General features: G+C 42.4%; 1 protein-coding gene across 1 annotated transcript in view; it reads right to left on the bottom strand.

Moving 5' to 3' along the window:
* Positions 1–17,012, bottom strand: part of STRN (striatin) — a 109,681-nt gene extending 92,669 nt beyond the window's left edge. The window contains exon 1 of the mRNA XM_030857938.2: positions 16,678–17,012. Within this exon, the coding sequence (XP_030713798.1) occupies positions 16,678–16,911 (234 nt within the window). The 5' untranslated portion in view covers positions 16,912–17,012. The remainder of the gene's footprint in view (positions 1–16,677) is intronic.
* Positions 17,013–17,691: the final 679 nt, after the last annotated feature.

Here is a 17,691-nt window from a genome sequence, read left to right as displayed (position 1 = left end):
ATACTGGCAGTTCCTGTATATCCATGGTTCCTCAGCAGCGGATTCAGCCAACCTCGGATGGTGTAGTACTGTAGTATTTATTATTGAAAAAAATCTGTGTATAAGTGGACCTACACAGTTCAAAGTCGTGTTGTTCAAGGATCAACTGTACTAAAAAAGGAACAAGCACTAAAAACTAAGGGTATCTAAAAACTCTTCATGTTGGAAATGGGACTTAAGCTAAATCTGAATAAAGAACCCATAAATCTGAAAGAGTAATACAAACTATGAGGTGGTGGAAGGACATTCCAGAATGCAAACCCTTTTGAGCAATGGTTTAAAGAAAAAAAAGAAAAAAGAAAAAGTAGACATGGCTTATGCACAAAGCAAGATTACATTATTTTGGTTTGGAAAGACCAAATAGGTAGGAAATATAAACAGCCGAATTATGGAGAGATTTGAAATCTTCTACAGGAAAAAATGAAAAATAAAAAAAGAATGTCTTGAACAAATCAATATTTTTAGAAGCTTGAGAGGCAATATTGTGCAGAATGCCTTGGCCAAAGGAGAGACCAGAGGTAAAAAATCAGGAAGGTCCCTTGCTGCAGTCACCCAGATATGTGGTGATGAGGGTCTCAACCGGGGTAACAACAGTATTAGGAATTAAATAATTGAAAATGGATTTAGGGACTTCCCTGGCAGTCCAATGGTTTAGATTCCAGGCTTCCACTGCAAGGGGCACGGGTTCGATCACTGGTCAGGGAACTAAGATCCTGCGTGCTGCGTGGCGCAAACACAAAATAAATAAATAAAATTTAAAATTAATTAGTTAATTAATTAAATGGATTTAAAACTACACAGAGTTTATAAAATCAGATGTGCGGCTGGGATAGTGAAGACAAGAGAGTACAATGTTCAGTGAAAGCTGAATCTAGATTTTTAGACAAGGTAAACGAGAGGCTGGGTATGGGGAGGAAGGTCAAGTTGGTTTGGGAGAAGGATTTTAGAAAGTACGATTGAGTTTCAAGTGATAAATCACCCAGGTGAAGATTTTAGCAAGAAATTAGACATGTAGAATTGTAACTGTGGAAAGTACCAGGACTAACTAAAGATATAATTTTATGAGGCATCTAAATAAAAGCAATCAACTGGAGTGAGAGGACTTAAAGTGTAACTACTGACGGGAATTCCCTGGCGATCCAGTGGTTAGGACACCACACTTTTACTGCCGAGGGTGTGAGTTCAATCCCTGGTCAGGGAACTAAGATCCCACAAGCCATGTGGCATGAAAAATAATAATAATAATAAAATAAAATTATTTTTTTTTAAAAAGTGTAACTACTGGAAAAAAGAGTAAAATCTGGTGAACAATTATCTGACTGGAGGACGGGAAGCAAGATCATAAGAGACTGAGAAATGAATAACCCAAAAAAGAGAAAGAGAACAAAGAAGCTGAGAGAAAGATGAGATTAGTATAAAACTGAAGGGAGTAAACGTGGCCTGTACAGAGATATGAAAGAGAATAAGGGATAGGGTGACCGAACTAATGGATAAGAGCTAAGAAGGGGGTTCCTTTTGTTGTTACTACCGGTTGGTTGGTTTTTAAACAGGAAAAACTAAAATGGCATTAGCAAAGTGGATATTACCATAGGTAGGATGGACTCAGGTCTACCTGAAGTTAAGTATCACTGCTTGATTATAAGCTCCGTGTGAACTGGAACCATATCTGCCTGTTTTCCATGGTGTCTCCAAAGTGTAGGAGGAATGCCAGGTATTCAATAAGTGCTTAGAGTTCCAACCAAAAACCTTGCAAGCAAAAGCATAATTTTTTTTTTTAATCCACAACAAATTTTCTATGAGCTTTTGGCAACTTTGGTATTTTCATATTTTAGTCTTTTTGTGCTCATTCTCACTTAGTTGGCTAGCTACATGGATCTGAAAGACTAAACTTTAATTTCTGATGAAAAGATGCAGGCTTAGTGATAAGGAAATCAGAACTTTTCATTCTGAATTCTGGATAACGGAAGCATTTCTAGTTTATTATTTAAAGAAGCAGAGTTCAAAAACGTTTGAAATCACAACATATTGGTAATGCAACTACAAAAAGAAAAGTAGAATACAAAGTAATGATGACTAGATATTTTATTTAAAATTAGATTTATCTTCACAGAAGAACTATTCCATTTGTTATCTACTTAGAAGGAAAAAGAACTGTGCATAAAATTTTAAGGTATGGGCTGTAGAAAAGAAGAAAAAATTGTCACATTATCCTGATGATTGTAAAGACTTATTAGGACATGATGCCAAAGACACTTCCTGGCAGTCAGTGTTTAACACACAAAGGGAAAAGAAAACAAACCTACAGGCAAAACTACCAAAACCCAAGCACCATTTGCTGCAGCTAACATCAGGCTGCAATTATGAAGCCAGCAGCATCCCTGAAAATGAGCTCTGTCAGAATTACGTGGCAGGGCTCAGGCAATGCTCTAAACAGCAGAATTCAGACACAACTCGCTCTAAAAGGCTCCTTCCAGTGGAAGTCATAGCTAGCAGCAAGAGACAGATACACTGTTCCTCTGTATACCAACATAAAGATGCAGAACCAGTGGATATGGAGGGCTTACAGTACTATACCACTTTATATGAGGGACTTGAGCACCTGTGGATTTTGGTATCCATGGGGGTGGGGTCCTGGAACCAACGCTTTGCAGACACCAAGGGACAACCATTGTACATTACAATGACAAACACTGTAAATATCAAAGAAGTGTAGGACACAAGACTTGCCCTTAAGGACACAATTTAGCTGGGAGACAAGGTATACATACAGAGACACATATTTAATACATATTCATGTAACAATGTAACCTAATACATGATTCATTCAAGAACCATATATTAAGCAACTGCTATAAGCAAGTTATTCGGCTGAACCTTAGGGAAATAAGAACACCCTTAAGGTGACTCACAATCTAGTGAGGAAACAAATATGCAAAGTATGAGATAGGTGGTATAATCAAGATACAGTAGAAGTTCTCACCACGAATCCTCTCTTAACCAACCCTATGGATTAACCAGTATTCTCTAGCCCCTTTGTAAAACACTGCCCAAAGCCCAAGGTATATTAAACATTCAAAGCTAGAGTATAGTATTCTCTGTAGTTTACTCATACACACTGGTTGACCAAGAGTCAACTAGATTTCCTCCCAAACCTGTGTACGGCAGCTGCACTTGTTACTTTGATTAGATAATTCAATTAAATATTAAATAAACCAGCAAAATATGGGTATGAAGACAAAGACTGTTGAATGATTCAGAAAGAAAGACAGTAAAGGAGACACCCTAAAAAATATTGCTGTCAAATTAGATGTGGGGGAAACAACTGTAAAAGACTGGAGAAAGGTCATTAAAAATCTACGGTTTTACACTCACTGTGCTTTACTCAAGGAAAACCAAAACCAGAAATCATTAACAATACATTATAATTGTAGCTTATTCAAGAATGACAACACGGGCTTCCCTGGTGGCGCAGTGGTTGAGAGTCCGCCTGCCGATGCAGGGGACACGGGTTTGTGCCCCGGTCCGGGAAGATCCCACATGCCGCAGAGCGGCTAGGCCCGTGAGCCATGGCCGCTGAGCCTGCGCATCCGGAGCCTGTGCTCTGCAGCGGGAGAGGCCACAACAGTGAGAGGCCCGTGTACCGCAAAAAAAAAAAAAAAAAAAAATGACAACACAGAACTCCGATCAGCATTCTAAAAAACAACAGTGAAGGGTCAGTGGGCCTGGTCTTACGCTGGCAAATGACCGTACGTTTATATATTTTTAACTTAAATTATTTCAAGTGTCATTTTAACCATCTTTTCGGGTTTACTGACCAAACAGTCTGGACGGCATTGGATAACAAAGCTTCTTTCTTATATATACAAAACTGTTAGGGGAGCATGAAGCTTCACTGTGTCTGGAGATCAGAGAGGTTTCCCAAAGAAAGTAAAATGAATGTTGGAAGATGATTAGAAATTCACCAGACAAGGGAGAGGAAAATATCCAGGCCTGTACGTTGACTCAGAAGCATGAGAGAACAAGAAAAATGTCAAAATATTTCCTTCTACTTACTATGCCCAGGCCCATCACTCAAACTTTTCTCATGGCAAATTATTTAACCTCTCTTCTCATCTATGAATTAGGGAATAATTATGAATACCTTTAATTATGATTTTTTTAATTATGATTAAAAAAGATTATAGGGACTTTCCTGGTGGCGCAGTGGTTAAGAATCCGCCTGCCAATGCAGGGGACACGGGTTCGACCCCTGATCCAGGAAGATCCCACATGCTGTGGAGCAACTAAGTCTGTGCGCCACAACTACTGAGCCTGCGCTCTAGAGCCCGTAAGCCACAACTGCTGAGCCCACGTGCCACAACTACTGAGCCCGCACGCCACAACTACTGAAGTCCACGTGTCTAGAGCCCGTGCTCCACAACGAGAGAAGCCACCGCAGTGAGAAGCCCGGGCACCACAAAGAAGAGTAGCCCCCGCTCACCTCACCTAGAGAAAGCCCGTGCACCGCAACAAAGACCCAGTGCAGTCATAAATTAATTAATTAATTAATTAAAAAAAAAGATTATACATGTAAAGTGTTTAGCACCGTACCTGGGACATGGCAAGTGCTGAGTAAATAAAACTATTATTATTTTTGGAGGGTAAAGAAGAAACAAAAGAGAGAAAACAACAGATAGAGTATGGGTTCTATTAGTGTGACCAGGGCACCATCTTCCCTGACTGACTGCTTTTTCAAGTTCAGTAAGTATGCTGACCCAGATCCCCAGGCTCCTCCTATTCCCTCCTTTTAGCTTGATAGGAATCCACATTCCTCAGGAGCAGGTTTTAGTTGTGCCTATCATTTAGGCTCCTTAGCTCACTGCTTAACTTTCTCATTTAGGAGGTATAAACAAAAAAACTGAGAACAAGTCCCAGACTGGGCTGTAATTTTCCATCAGGTGAAACTGGTATCACCCTTGTGGAATTTGACATCCTGTTTATTTCTCCTAACTAGATATGCTGGTACTGGATCCAATTTCTGTCACATGTAAATAAGTGCTAATAAAACCTGTGTGTACGGTGATGAAACACTCCCCCACCCCCCGGGCCCCGCCCTTTCCTTGGATCCCTGTAGTGCAGTTATGCCGAGAACCTATTCACCACACCCAAAATACCTATTCCACCCAACCTTACTCAATATTTCCCAGAGCTCACCTGAATTCCAGGGCTTCTGCTCCCTTATTTTTCTCCCTATCTTATCTCCAGAACAAAATACCTACTCATTTTCCTTTGGCCATACTGCTTCTAACTAACTGTATGACAAATTTTCCTTCTTATGTAACAGTATTTTCTAATATCCCATCATCTTGTTCAGATAGGGTATTTTTATAACAAAAGTTAAACAGCATTAAAGTCTGCCAAAGAAGGTGAATTTTATTTCCTCAAATACCTTACTGCATAAGAGCAAATACATGATTGACACATTACTCTGTTCAAATATAGCGTATGTAAAGTAGGTGAGCCAGAATAACCTAATAACTAAAGCACTACACAAAATTTGATATATGATCAATAAACACAAACTATATTAATAAATATATACAGAACTTAATTAGGCTATTCTCAGAGCAAGCTGCAAAAGTCCCAAATTTGCAGACATTTTTTAAAAAGAAATAAACATTTTATTTCAATATTCACTATATAAAAATAAATAAAAGTATTAAAAGAAACTAGAGTGATACATTATTAAACACATTGCAGGAACATAAGTTGTTGAAGACTCTTCCTAAGCCCCTTACAATATAATTGTTTCATTAAATTATTTTACCTGAAGAAAAGCTTGAAATAAATAAGAATTTTCTTTAAATTGTGACAGCGATTCAAAGCATACCTAAACAGTTAAGCCATGAACTAGTTTAAGTGATCCATTCAGCATAGTAGCTGCTTACATTCTCTTCACCCTATTAGTAGTGATTTCAGGTAAATATTATAATTCTCTTGTCTACTTCAGATCAGAAGCAGTCATTCAGGGTGAGGGATCAATAAAAGGAGACAATGTGGTATGGAGAACAATGGCCTGGCCTGAGTACTGGGACTCCTGAGTTCTAACCTAAATCTACACCAACTCACAGAGTGATCTAAGACAATTCACTTCCTCTCTCTGGCTCTAAATGATAAAACAAGGGATGAGACTGCTTAAGTTCTAAGGTCCCTCAGGAGGTAAAAATGTGATTAGTGTCTATCCCTGTCAGCCTTAAAATTCTACAGTAGTAAGTACTAAAACGAAGACTACAGAAAATACATCCATTAGGAATTAAGAACAGGTGAATGTGTGCAGTGCAGTTTCTGCCTCCTGTCTGCCTATGTTCCCCTCAACCCCTCTGCTCCTTTCCCTGTCTATTCTTTTCTTCTACCCCCTTTTCAACTTCTCTTTCTTGCCTCAGATTTCTCTCCCAAACTACAATTTTCCTCTATTATGTCTCCAGGCTGCAATGCCTACAAGTTATTACCACCTACTACTGCCATCTCTGGGCTGCTCCCTGCTTTCACTACTGTCAATTTATTGTCCTTAAATCACTACTAACAGGGCAAAGAGAATGTAAGCAGCTACTATGCCAAATGGATCGCTGAAACTAGTTCATGGCTTCTAAAACATGATTTAAATAAATAATACAATCAAATGCATTCTGTCCCTAGAAATTTCAACCAAGAAGAGCAAACCATTTATTGGACACCTATTATGGGTCATGTACTGTGCATATTTTATCTTTTAAAAACCTTACAACTACTCTGCTTGGTGGGTATGTTATCTACAATTTACAAACAAAAGTGAGGTCCAGGGAATTCGCTGGTGGTCCAGTGGTTAGGACTCTGCGCTTTCACTGCCGAGGGCCTAGGTTCAATCCCTGGTCAGGAACTAAGATCCCGCAAGCAGCGTGGCCAAAAAATAAATAAATAAAAATTTTAAAAGTAAAATAAAATAAATAAAAATGAGGTCCAAAAAAATTATAAATCAGAAGTTATGGAGCTGTCTGACTAGAAGGTCCACACTTTCCACTGTCAAATTATGATGGTCAATAAATTGTTTTATCAAAATGGCGACCAAAGCAAGAAACTCCGAAGATCCCAAGGGCAATTTTATTTCTAATGGCCCAGAATTAAAACTTCCATAAATCAAAAAGTATAAAAAAAAGAAGTGTAGCTGACATCAAGTACATAGTAGGCTGACAAAGGGAAACCAGTTCCGATTATTTGGACTTTCAAACATCTTTCAAAGGCTGATTAGTAAAAGAGTTTGTTTTAAATTCTGCCTAAATTACCAAGATTTTGGAGAAAAGTTGTAAGTATCCTACCAGTACAAAGAAAAGTAATTTAGATAGTAAATAATATTTAGGGCTATAGGCACATCTCTTGATAAAGAAATGCTACCAATGATATTTCTCCCCAAATAATTATTGGGGCCATTTTTGTCAGTTTTTGAAAGTAATATAAGAGAATTTAGTTTCTAGTAACGATGCCGTGAAACAACTCTCCTACTGAAAAGAGCTGAAAGTTCTAGATAAAATATTTCTACAATCATCTTAAAAAGCAAAGCTGGGGCTTCCCTGGTGGCGCAGTGGTTGGGAGTCCGCCTGCCGATGCAGGGGACACGGGTTCGTGCCCCGGTCTGGGAAGATCCCACATGCCACGGAGCGGCTGGGCCCGTGAGCCATGGCCGCTGAGCCTGCGCCTCCGGAGCCTGTGCTCCGCAACGGGAGAGGCCACAACAGTGAGAGGCCCGCGTACCGCATAAAAGGAAAAAAAAAAAAAAAGCAAAGCTGGTGAGAAAGTAAGGAATTATTTGACCAAAATTGAAGGGAAAATGGGAACCCATGAGGTAAGGGAACAAAAGCCACTTTTGCCCTTTGGTGATGACCAATCAGAACAAATCCGAGCTTCAGTTTTGACAGCTTTGCAGGACCCAAAAGGCAAAATGCAAAGACCAGAACCATCCAGAGTATAGAGTCTAATAGGAGATATACATTTAGCTAAGGCCCTAAAGGGCCTATACCCTCAAGGCAAAGGTGAAGCAGAAGTATATTGGCCCACATAAGTATTTACAACCAAAATAGGCGTCAACTATTTGGGTGCTCCAAAACTTCAAGCAACGAATTTGCTTTAAAGTGGGTCAGTCTAGGTAATGCCTCTAGAAACCCACCAGAAACAAAGGCAAAACTTTCTGAAGAAGAAACCTTTATTTGAGGCCTGATTTAGTCCTATACTTTTTCAAGGACAGTGAGCAGCACACAGGTATCTATGCATACAAAGAAACAAGTCATCATGAGCAGGAGCCAGCAAAAACAGCAGACCACAGAAAGGGACCTCCAAGACCTCACACATAGGAAGAAGAGAGACTCCAACTTCAAAATAACTGGGGACTTCCCTGGTGACACAGTGGTTAAGAATCCGCCTGCCAATGCAGGGGACACGGGTTCCAGCCCTGGTCCTGGAAGATCCCACATTCCGCAGAGCAACTAAGCCCATGAGCCACAACTACTGAGCCTGCGAGCCACAACTCTAGAGCCCGCGAGCCACAACAACTGAGCCCACCTGCCACAACTACTGAAGCCCGTGTGCCTAGAGCCCATGCTCTGTGACAAGAGAAGCCACCGCAATGAGAAGCCCATGCACCACAACAAAGAGTAGGCCCCCGCTCACTGCAACTAGAGAAAGCCCGCTTGCAGCAACGAAGACCCAATGCAGCCAAAGATAAATAAATTAATTAATTAAAAACAAAGAGACAGACTCAGAGGGAAAAAGGCCATGTGAAGAGGCAGAGATCAGAGTTAACACTGTCACAAGCCAATGAACACCCGGGGCTACCAGAAACTGGTAGAAGCAAAGAAGGATCCTCCCCTTGAGGCTTTGAAGGGAGCGTGGTCCTGCTGAAACCTTGATTTTTAACTTCTAGTTTCCAAAACAATTTCCCGTGCTGATGTGTGATGGCGTGAAGCAGGCTAACTGGATCTCCTCTCCTTTCTGTGCTACCCCTGGGGCCTTTCGGTGTTCAGTGCATTCACCATGCCTCACACTGTGCAACTCCTCATCCAGGTGATGTCCCAGCTTCTAGGCCACTTTCCACTATCTCAAGGTATCTGTCCTCTAGGCCACTCCCTCAGGCTCCATGCTCATCTACGTGCCAGCGCATGGCAACATGGTGATCTTCTATTTCCACTATGCTGTCTTCGTTAGCTGGAATACTTGTATGGAGACAGTCAGTTATCCCATCATCTAATATTTGGTCACCCAGTGTACACCTCATAAAATAAATGCATAAGATCAATCAATTGAAACAATTCTTTTATCTATTATTTTTCAAAATAATGTGTTGGTTAATTAGCATCCTCTAATGGAGATCAGAAAAAAAAAAAAAAATAGAAAAAAAAAACAAAGAAAAAGAAATAACTATACTTACTAGGTTTAAAGAATAAAAGACGACCCTGAAAATATCTTCAGGGAATAGGAAGCTGCTAAGAAAAGATGCAGCAGATTTATAAATGGAACCAAAACTGAAGTTCAACAATAACCAAAATCACAAACTCACTAGATGACCTTAAAACACTAGATTCAACTGTAGAGAAAATTAATGGACTGGATGATAAATCAGAATAAACTATCTGGAATAAAGCATGTAGTGATAAAAAAAATGGGAAATATAGAGCAGATAAAGAAGGCCTAAGATACATGTAATCAGAGACCCAAAAGGAAAAGAAAAGAGAATAAGATAGAGGAGAAATCTAAAGAGATAATGACCAAGAATTCTGCAGAACTAATGAGATGTCAATCTAGAGATTCAAGCCTAACAAAGTCCCAAATAAAATAAAAGGAAATCTATACCTTGACACATCATAATGACACTACAGAACACCAAAGTCAAGAGGAAATCTTAAATGTAGCTAATAAAATAAGCTAGAGAATAGTATGTAGAACACAGTAAAATCTCCATGTTTGTTGTTTTAAAATAAAAAGGGAAATGATAAGTCACATTAGTGTGACTCTGATTAACTGAGAAGGTTGTAAGGATCAAGGAAGATAATGTATTTGAGAAGTTTTTTAAAAACCATAAAGGTATCTGGAGATTTAAGTGACAGGGCTTGTATGAAACCTATTTCATTCGTGGTCATTTAACCCTTCTCTGGGCTTCACTTTACCTCTAAAATAAAGTTGTAGGTGATTACTTCCAAAGTTTATTCCAGCTCAAAGATTACTATATCATTATATCTCTCATTCAGCAGGAGGTGATTCAAGCTATAATATTCTACTGCCTAAAAATGCTAGGTACCATCAGAAAGAATAATAGAAAAATAACAGAAATTATATCCCAAATTATATAAAAAGTCATCCATATCTGGAATACAAACACAAGTGTTGAAATCACTAACATACATAATAACAGAAAAGGACGACTAAAGCAATGGTTCTCAATCCTTGCTGTATATTAGAGCCACCAGGAAACTCAAAAGAATACTAATGCCATGGACCCCCTAATTCTTATCTGATTTAAATGATCTGGGGTACAGGCCAGGAAACGAATATTTTTTAAAGCTTCTCAGATTATTCTAAGATTGCAGCTAAAGTTGAAAAACACTGAACTAAAGTGACAAATACTAGGATATGTTTTAAAAGAGTAGAACCTCTATAATCTTTCCAAAATATATTTAAAGATTATAAATTGTCAAGAATATGAATAGAATGAAAAACGAACCTGTTTACAAAATTATACCATACCACAATGGGGTTCACCTGTTCCAAGTTAAAAGGAAGTGGTTTAAAAAGGCCAAATAATACCAAAGATTAGTTTTATAGAGTGGTTGGTAAATGTATATAATTTGTTATCCAAAAAGTCATGCAAGGTTAAGACAAACATATTCAGAGAAATTTATATGTTCCAAACAACAGACACATAGTGGATTATAAAGAAAAGCAAGAACATTTCAAGTATACAGTCAATGTCTTGAGGCTGACCGACGGACAGATGAGGCGAGAGGGTGCCGAAGGGCCGGGTCGGGGCGTCCGTCCCAGCCCAGCCCAGCCCTGTGAGTGAACCCCGCCTGTTACGTGCTCTGGAGGGAGCTCACATCCAGCCTGGGTGCCCAGCTCACGTGACAGACAGGTCACACTGCTGGCCACCCCCTCTCTCTCGGCGAGTCCCCTTGGGGGAGAGAAAGATGGGCTGTGACCACCCACCAGGCCAGGAGCATGGTGGTCGGCTGCCCGGGGGAGTCTGCTCCTCCAAGGAACCTTGCCTCTGCTCCCCTGGGCCCAGGGCGGCCCGCCTCGGGCCTGCCTTTCCTGGCCTGAGGGTCCCCGTGGCCTCTCCTGGGCTCCTGGACACTGAGTCCCACCCTGGATCCCACCTGACGGTGCCTCAGGAGGGGACAGGATACCGCAGGGTGGCCCCCACTTCCTCCTGGCCTTCCCTCACTGTGTCCCCCCTCACAGTGGCCCTGATGCTACCTGTCTGGGCGCTCCAAGGGCAGCGGGGAGAGAGACTGATTGCTATGGAATGGCAATAATTCACTCCTCCATAAATGTCCCTGAGAGCCATGATCAGACCCAGAGTATTAGACTGCATGGTCCCAGGATGACAATTACATGCTCTAGCCTTAGAAGATTTATGACTGAAGATTCTGCTTTTCTCTGGGGACAAGGAGACAAATTGGAGTACAAATTTAACATCATGCACTTGATACCATTTATTTATTCGGCCCTTACTTTGTGTTATGTACTAGACTTCTGCTAGATATTTTAAAATATCTCATTTAATTCTCACAAGGTAGTTTATCAGCCTCACCTTACAAATGAGGACACTAAGGTCCTGAGAGGTCATAATTACGGTAAACATATATTTTTAGCATGAAATAAAATAGTAAGTTTTAAAGCAAAGATTTAAATCCAGGTCTATGCCATGTTGCCTTTCACTGTAATTGTAAATAATAGTTATAATAATAACAAAACATAAACTGTCATTTTAAGTACTTATTTTGTCCATTTAAATGCTCAGTAGGGCTTCCCTGGTGGCGCAGTGGTTAAGAATCCGCCTGCCGATGCAGAAGAACGGGTTCGAGCCCTGGTCCCGGAAGATCCCACATGCCGCGGAACAACTAAGCCCGTGCGCCACAACTACTGAGCCTGCGCTCTAGGGCCCACGAGCCACAACTACTGAAGCCCGCGTGCCTAGAGCCCGTGCTCCACAACAAGAGAAGCCACCGCAATGAGAAGCCTGCACACTACAACGAAGAGTAGCCCCTGCTCATCGCAACCAGAGAAAAGCCCGCGTGCAGCAACGAAGACCCCAAAGCAGCCAAAAATAAAAAAAATTTAAAAATAAATAAATGCTCGGTAAACCTTAACAATAGTCCTATGAAGCTGCTCAGTCAAAATAATTGAGGGCTTCCCTGGTGGCGCAGTGGTTGAGAGTCCGCCTGCCGATGCCAGGGACACGGGTTCGTGTCCTGGTCCGGGAAGATCCCACATTCCGCGGAGCGGCTGGGCCCGTGAGCCATGGCCGCTGAGCCTGTGCGTCCAGAGCCTGTGCTCTGCGGCGGGAGAGGCCACAGCAGTGAGAGGCCCGTGTACCGCAAAAAAAAAAATAATAATAATTGAGTCATAATTGACTCCCCTTTTTCTCAAATCTCACAACCTATCGTTCGGCATATCTTGCTAGTTCTACCTCCAAAAATGTAGTCAGGATCCATTATATTTTGAGTATGTATCACATGTGAATATTATTCACCTATCGCATCACTATTGCCCTAGTTCACCTCTGGCTTGGATTATTAGAATAGCCTCCTAACTAGACTTTGATTTATCTCCCCTTTCTCCCCTCCAAGTCTATTCTGCATCCTTGCAAAGGGTTGCATTTAAAGATGGTGTCACTCTTTTGCTCAAAACATTTCAACAGGTGCCCATCTTGCTGAGGTAAAAATAAAGTCCTTACAATGAGCAAGACCCAGTATCTCTGACATCATTTCTTCCATTCTCCTCCTCTACTCCAGCCACACTTGCCTAAACACTCTGCAAACATTCCGAGCATGTTTCCCCTTCCCCCTACTCTTCCCTCTGCCTAGAACACTCTTTCCTCAGATGTCACCTTTTCAGGTCTTTGTTTAAATAACACCTTAACAATAGTAAAGCCTTTCTTCCCCACTCCACCCTCTCAAGCGCTCCATATCCTCCTTACCTTACCTTATCACAGCACTTATTACCACCCAACGTCTGATGAATGTATTCATTTATTGCTGCCAGTCTTCCCCCACGATTTAAGCTTCATGCAGGTAGGATCTGTTTTAATCGTTATCATTTCTCCAGTGCCTTAGAACAGGACTTGGTATGAAGTAGGTACTTGAAAACATTTGTTGAATGAAAATACGAACCAATAATGCCAAAACCCAGACTCATAAACATTCCAGCACAGCCTCCATACCATATGCCCTAATACTCAATCATATCACCTTTTTTCATGCAATTCAGCATTTCCAGGTAGACAGCAGAGCCTCCCCTACCACACACAAACTTCTAAATCTAGGAACAATACCTTCTATTTTTTACTTACATGCTTCTTTCCCAGAAGTCAGTAATTTTCAAATACTGAGCCTTAGGTTCTCATTACTTCATAAATTCTTTCTTCCTGCTAATCTCCCCATTCACTATTAGCCCTCCTCTCTTATGCTAGCCTAAGAAAATTTAAACCCCCCAAATGATAAACTCTGATTCTACTGCATTTTATTTGTTCTATCACTCCTATTAGACTGTTTCTTTGAAATCATCTAGCACAATGTCTCATACACAGAAAATTCTCTCAAATGTTATGATTTGTATTCTATCTCCAATTCCTTACACAAATATAAAGCTCAATAATAACCGTAACCAATCTTTTCCCATGAATTACCTATTCTCATATGAATGGTGGTGGTGAGGCAGGAGGGGGATTGCCAAAAGTAAAAAGAGAATTTCATATTAACCTAGATGGGCAAGGGGGCAAAAAATGTCCAATTTTTTGGCACAATGTGGCCAGTTCCTTACTCCCAAGATCTGAAGGAAGGAGGAAGTGGTGCCGGCAGGCCAGGGAGATGAGAGCTTGGACTGCCTTTCACAACTCTGCCCTGGCAACTTGAAAGAGCAGGACTGACAGGTTCCTGAAGGGACAAATTAGACCTAATCTTAAAGGTATTTTTGTTGACTCTAGTGTTAATGACTTAAGCAGAGATTTAAAAATAAAAGGAGGATACCAACTGATCCAAATTTCATTCATTCAATTCTTATTTCCTACTGTTTTTCTAGAAAAATTCCAATGGGAAAAGAAAAAAAAAGGACATGGTCAAATTTAATGATGTTGATGTAAAGAAATGATTTTTAAAATATATTTTCAATTATGCTAATAAAAGGGTCAAAGAGCACAGATTCCTGTGAACTCTCTCCTTCCAAAATACATACTTGTTCTGTTTAAAAACTATGGCACATTTTCTAAGTTTCTCCATGGATGCTTAATTTAATTGGAGCACAAACCAAAAGATACTGTAAAAATGTAGTACCCTTAATATGATGAGCACCAATGGGAAACCTACCAGAAGTTTAAGATTTGCGATAAATAACCCGGTAAGTAGTATGTGTATATGTGTATACTTTGGGGGAAGGCGTAGAGGGGGCATAACTAAAGAGTAACTACAGTTACAGGTAAATTGAAAAGTTAAATATGGGGGTTGGGGGGAAAGGAGTTGAGATAGGTTGGAAATTCTCAAATTTCCCAGGTAATGAGGTAAGAATTGTTGTTTGTTTTTGAACAAAGTAGTGTGATTTATCTTACATTCCCTAAACTGGATAAGAAATTAAAATTTAAGCAGCTGCATACAAAAATCATTATCCACAACTGTACAACATTAAAGTTAAAGCCTGCCTTTAATACTTCCGTTAAGTCTGAAATCCACAAGCTCACTTATGGAATGCATTGCTAGTTCATTATGAGAAAAATTACAAATTTTTCCCTGACCACTCCATCTAAAACAGCTGCCCCATCACACTCTACACTTGTACCCTGATTTATTTTTCCCATAGCAGCTGCACTGTGGATCAGTATACTATATAGTTGCATTTGCTGACTGTTTGCCTCCCGACTAAAACATAAGCTCTATGAGGGCAGAGGCTTTGTCAGTTTTGTTAATCCCAGGGCCTAGAGGCACAGTATAAGCACTCAATAAATATGCTGAATAAATGATGGAAGTGAAGTTCAAAGAGGTTAAAGGATTTCCTCAAGGTCACAGAGCTGGCAGCAACCACAGCTTGTATTATAACCCTTTCTGCTTGCTCCTTCCACGACCACTTCCACTCCACCAAAGCAGCCCGTTCCAGCACATGATTCTATTTCTCCTTTTCTTTTTTTTAAGTGCCAAAGAAAATACATGCTACCCAAAACGGTGACACCGTGGGTAGCATTTTAACTTCAAGTGTTTCACCAACCATAACTACACTCAGATTTCATAAGCATACAGTATTAGCCAGTAAAACAGAAAGGCACAGCCACTCAGAGTTCTTTAAGTTCTTGGTGAAATTGGTGTATGCCTTGGAAGTGCCTTGAAAGTTTTAAGAACAACCACTGAAACCTACTTACCAATTCAGAAGGGCCTGCAAAATATCAGCCTCACTTTCATTCTTCTAAGAGCCCACGATAGCTTCCTCCCTGGATATACTGGGCTGGCCAAAAAGCTCGTTCGGTTTTCAGTAAAAATAAGAGACACATTTTTCTTTTTCACTAAGAACTTTATTGAACAACGCATTCATTAACTGAACGAACCTTCCAGCCAACCCAATACTTTACCTTGCAGATTATGAAAGGAAATGTAATCAACTTTAAAGCCCCTTTTAGTTCCTTTTAAATTACAAGTTAATCTCACAAAACCTTGAACAGAAAATTAACCCTTAGGAAGCTTCAGATTCTGAGAACTGAAAACCATCCCTGAACCATCATCTGACTGTGAAAATCCACGAAATTCATTCAAAATCCACGAATCTAAAACAGCTGAAAGAAACGCGGGAGGGGGTGAGAGAGAAGGAAGAGAAGAAACATTTACATATATAAAAAGGGAGCCGACATTCCTAGTAACACTTTGGCCCAAGAGCAGCATCTTGCCTAAAGTCAAGGCCCCACGGACACAACTTCTGGTCTTCTTTGATCACCTTCCTTACAGACAGGCGCCAACTGTCAACACCTTTTACGGGGACCGTCTCTAGACCTAGGATGGGACTCACTAGGACAGGACATGATTTGCTCATCTCGCAAAACTATTGTCAGCCCAATTAGTAAACTGAAAGGGAAGACCTAAGATGTGGAATGGCAAGAGCGCTGAAATGAGCCTGAGAGTTAAGAGTGGGAAGGAGCAGATGAAAAGGTGCGGGGAGGGTAAACAACGCATCACGGGCGGGAGTGGGAACCTGGGTCGAGGAAGTGGGGTCGGCGAAAGGCAAAGGTGAAGGGAGGAAGGGGACAAGGTTCTGGGTGGGATGGGCGGGAGCAAAGGGGGAGGGGACGAGCGAGGGCTGAGCGGGGGAGGGGGAAGGGTCCGGGGCGGGGCGGAAGGGAGCGAAGAGGCGGGATGAAGAGGGCCAGGCCGGGAGGGTCTTTACCTGCAGCTCCGCCCGCTCCACTTCCCACTGGGCTCTCTCGACCTCGAAGCGGGCCCACTCGTGCTGCAGGAAGTGCAGGATCCCCGGGAGACTGTACTGGGCTCGGGCCGCCCCCGCCGCAGCCGCCCCGTCGCCGGCCGCGGCAGCCTCCGCCAGAGGCCCGAGACCCTTGGCACCGCCAGCGCCCGGGTGGTTGTTGCTGAAGAAGACGCCGGGACCCGCTTGCTCGTCCATGGCGGCCGCGGGAACCGGGGGAGCTGCCCAGGCGCCCAGCAGCGGAGGCAACTGCAGCGGCCAGCAGCGCCTCCTCCTCCCTCCGCCGCTCCCCGCCCACACCCCAGTCAGCAGGGAGCAGCCGCCTGGGCGCGGGGGCCGACCGAGCCCGGGACGGGCCGGGAAATGGGTCAACTGCGGCGCGCGGGCTTCCCGGGGCTTGCTGGGAAATGTAGTCGCGGGGCGTGGCGCCGGCGAGCGCGGCCCGGGCGGCCTGTGGGGTTGCGATCGGCTGGGGCGGGGCCGCGGCCCTGCCCCAGCCCCAGTCCCGCCCATGCCCGCGGCGGAGGGGGCCGCCCCCCGGCGGGGAGCGCGGGTTTCCTCACTCTAGGGGCAGGACGCTGGCGGGTGGTGCTGCAGTCTCCCTCGCACGCGGAAGTTCTCGGGCGACGCTCGCTGTTGCACACACACACACACGGAAGTTATCGCGCTGCAATGCCAGCCCGAGCTGCACATCTTTCAGGGCTTCCTGGTAGTTCTGCTAAGAAACAAGCTCAAAGCGAGCTTCGCCAGTTCGGCGGCTGGACCGGGGTTCTCCAGCCAGCACATTCAGACCTCTCCCTTCTGCTCCGACTTGGGTGATTCTCTGACCCTAGACACTCCTGAGTTCTGTACATTTCCGTATCGCTGTCGCTCCTGCCTTTCTTTTACACTTAGGGTTTAATCAAACCTGTTGCCTGATCAGTTTTCACTTAGAAGGAACTCTGATCATCTCTCTCCTGGACTCAACACAGCAGCTTT

Source organism: Globicephala melas, chromosome 12 (assembly GCF_963455315.2).
Source record: "Globicephala melas chromosome 12, mGloMel1.2, whole genome shotgun sequence".
Taxonomy (NCBI): domain Eukaryota; kingdom Metazoa; phylum Chordata; class Mammalia; order Artiodactyla; family Delphinidae; genus Globicephala; species Globicephala melas.
Note: the sequence above shows the minus strand (reverse complement) of the source record. Positions and strands in the feature narration are given on the sequence as shown.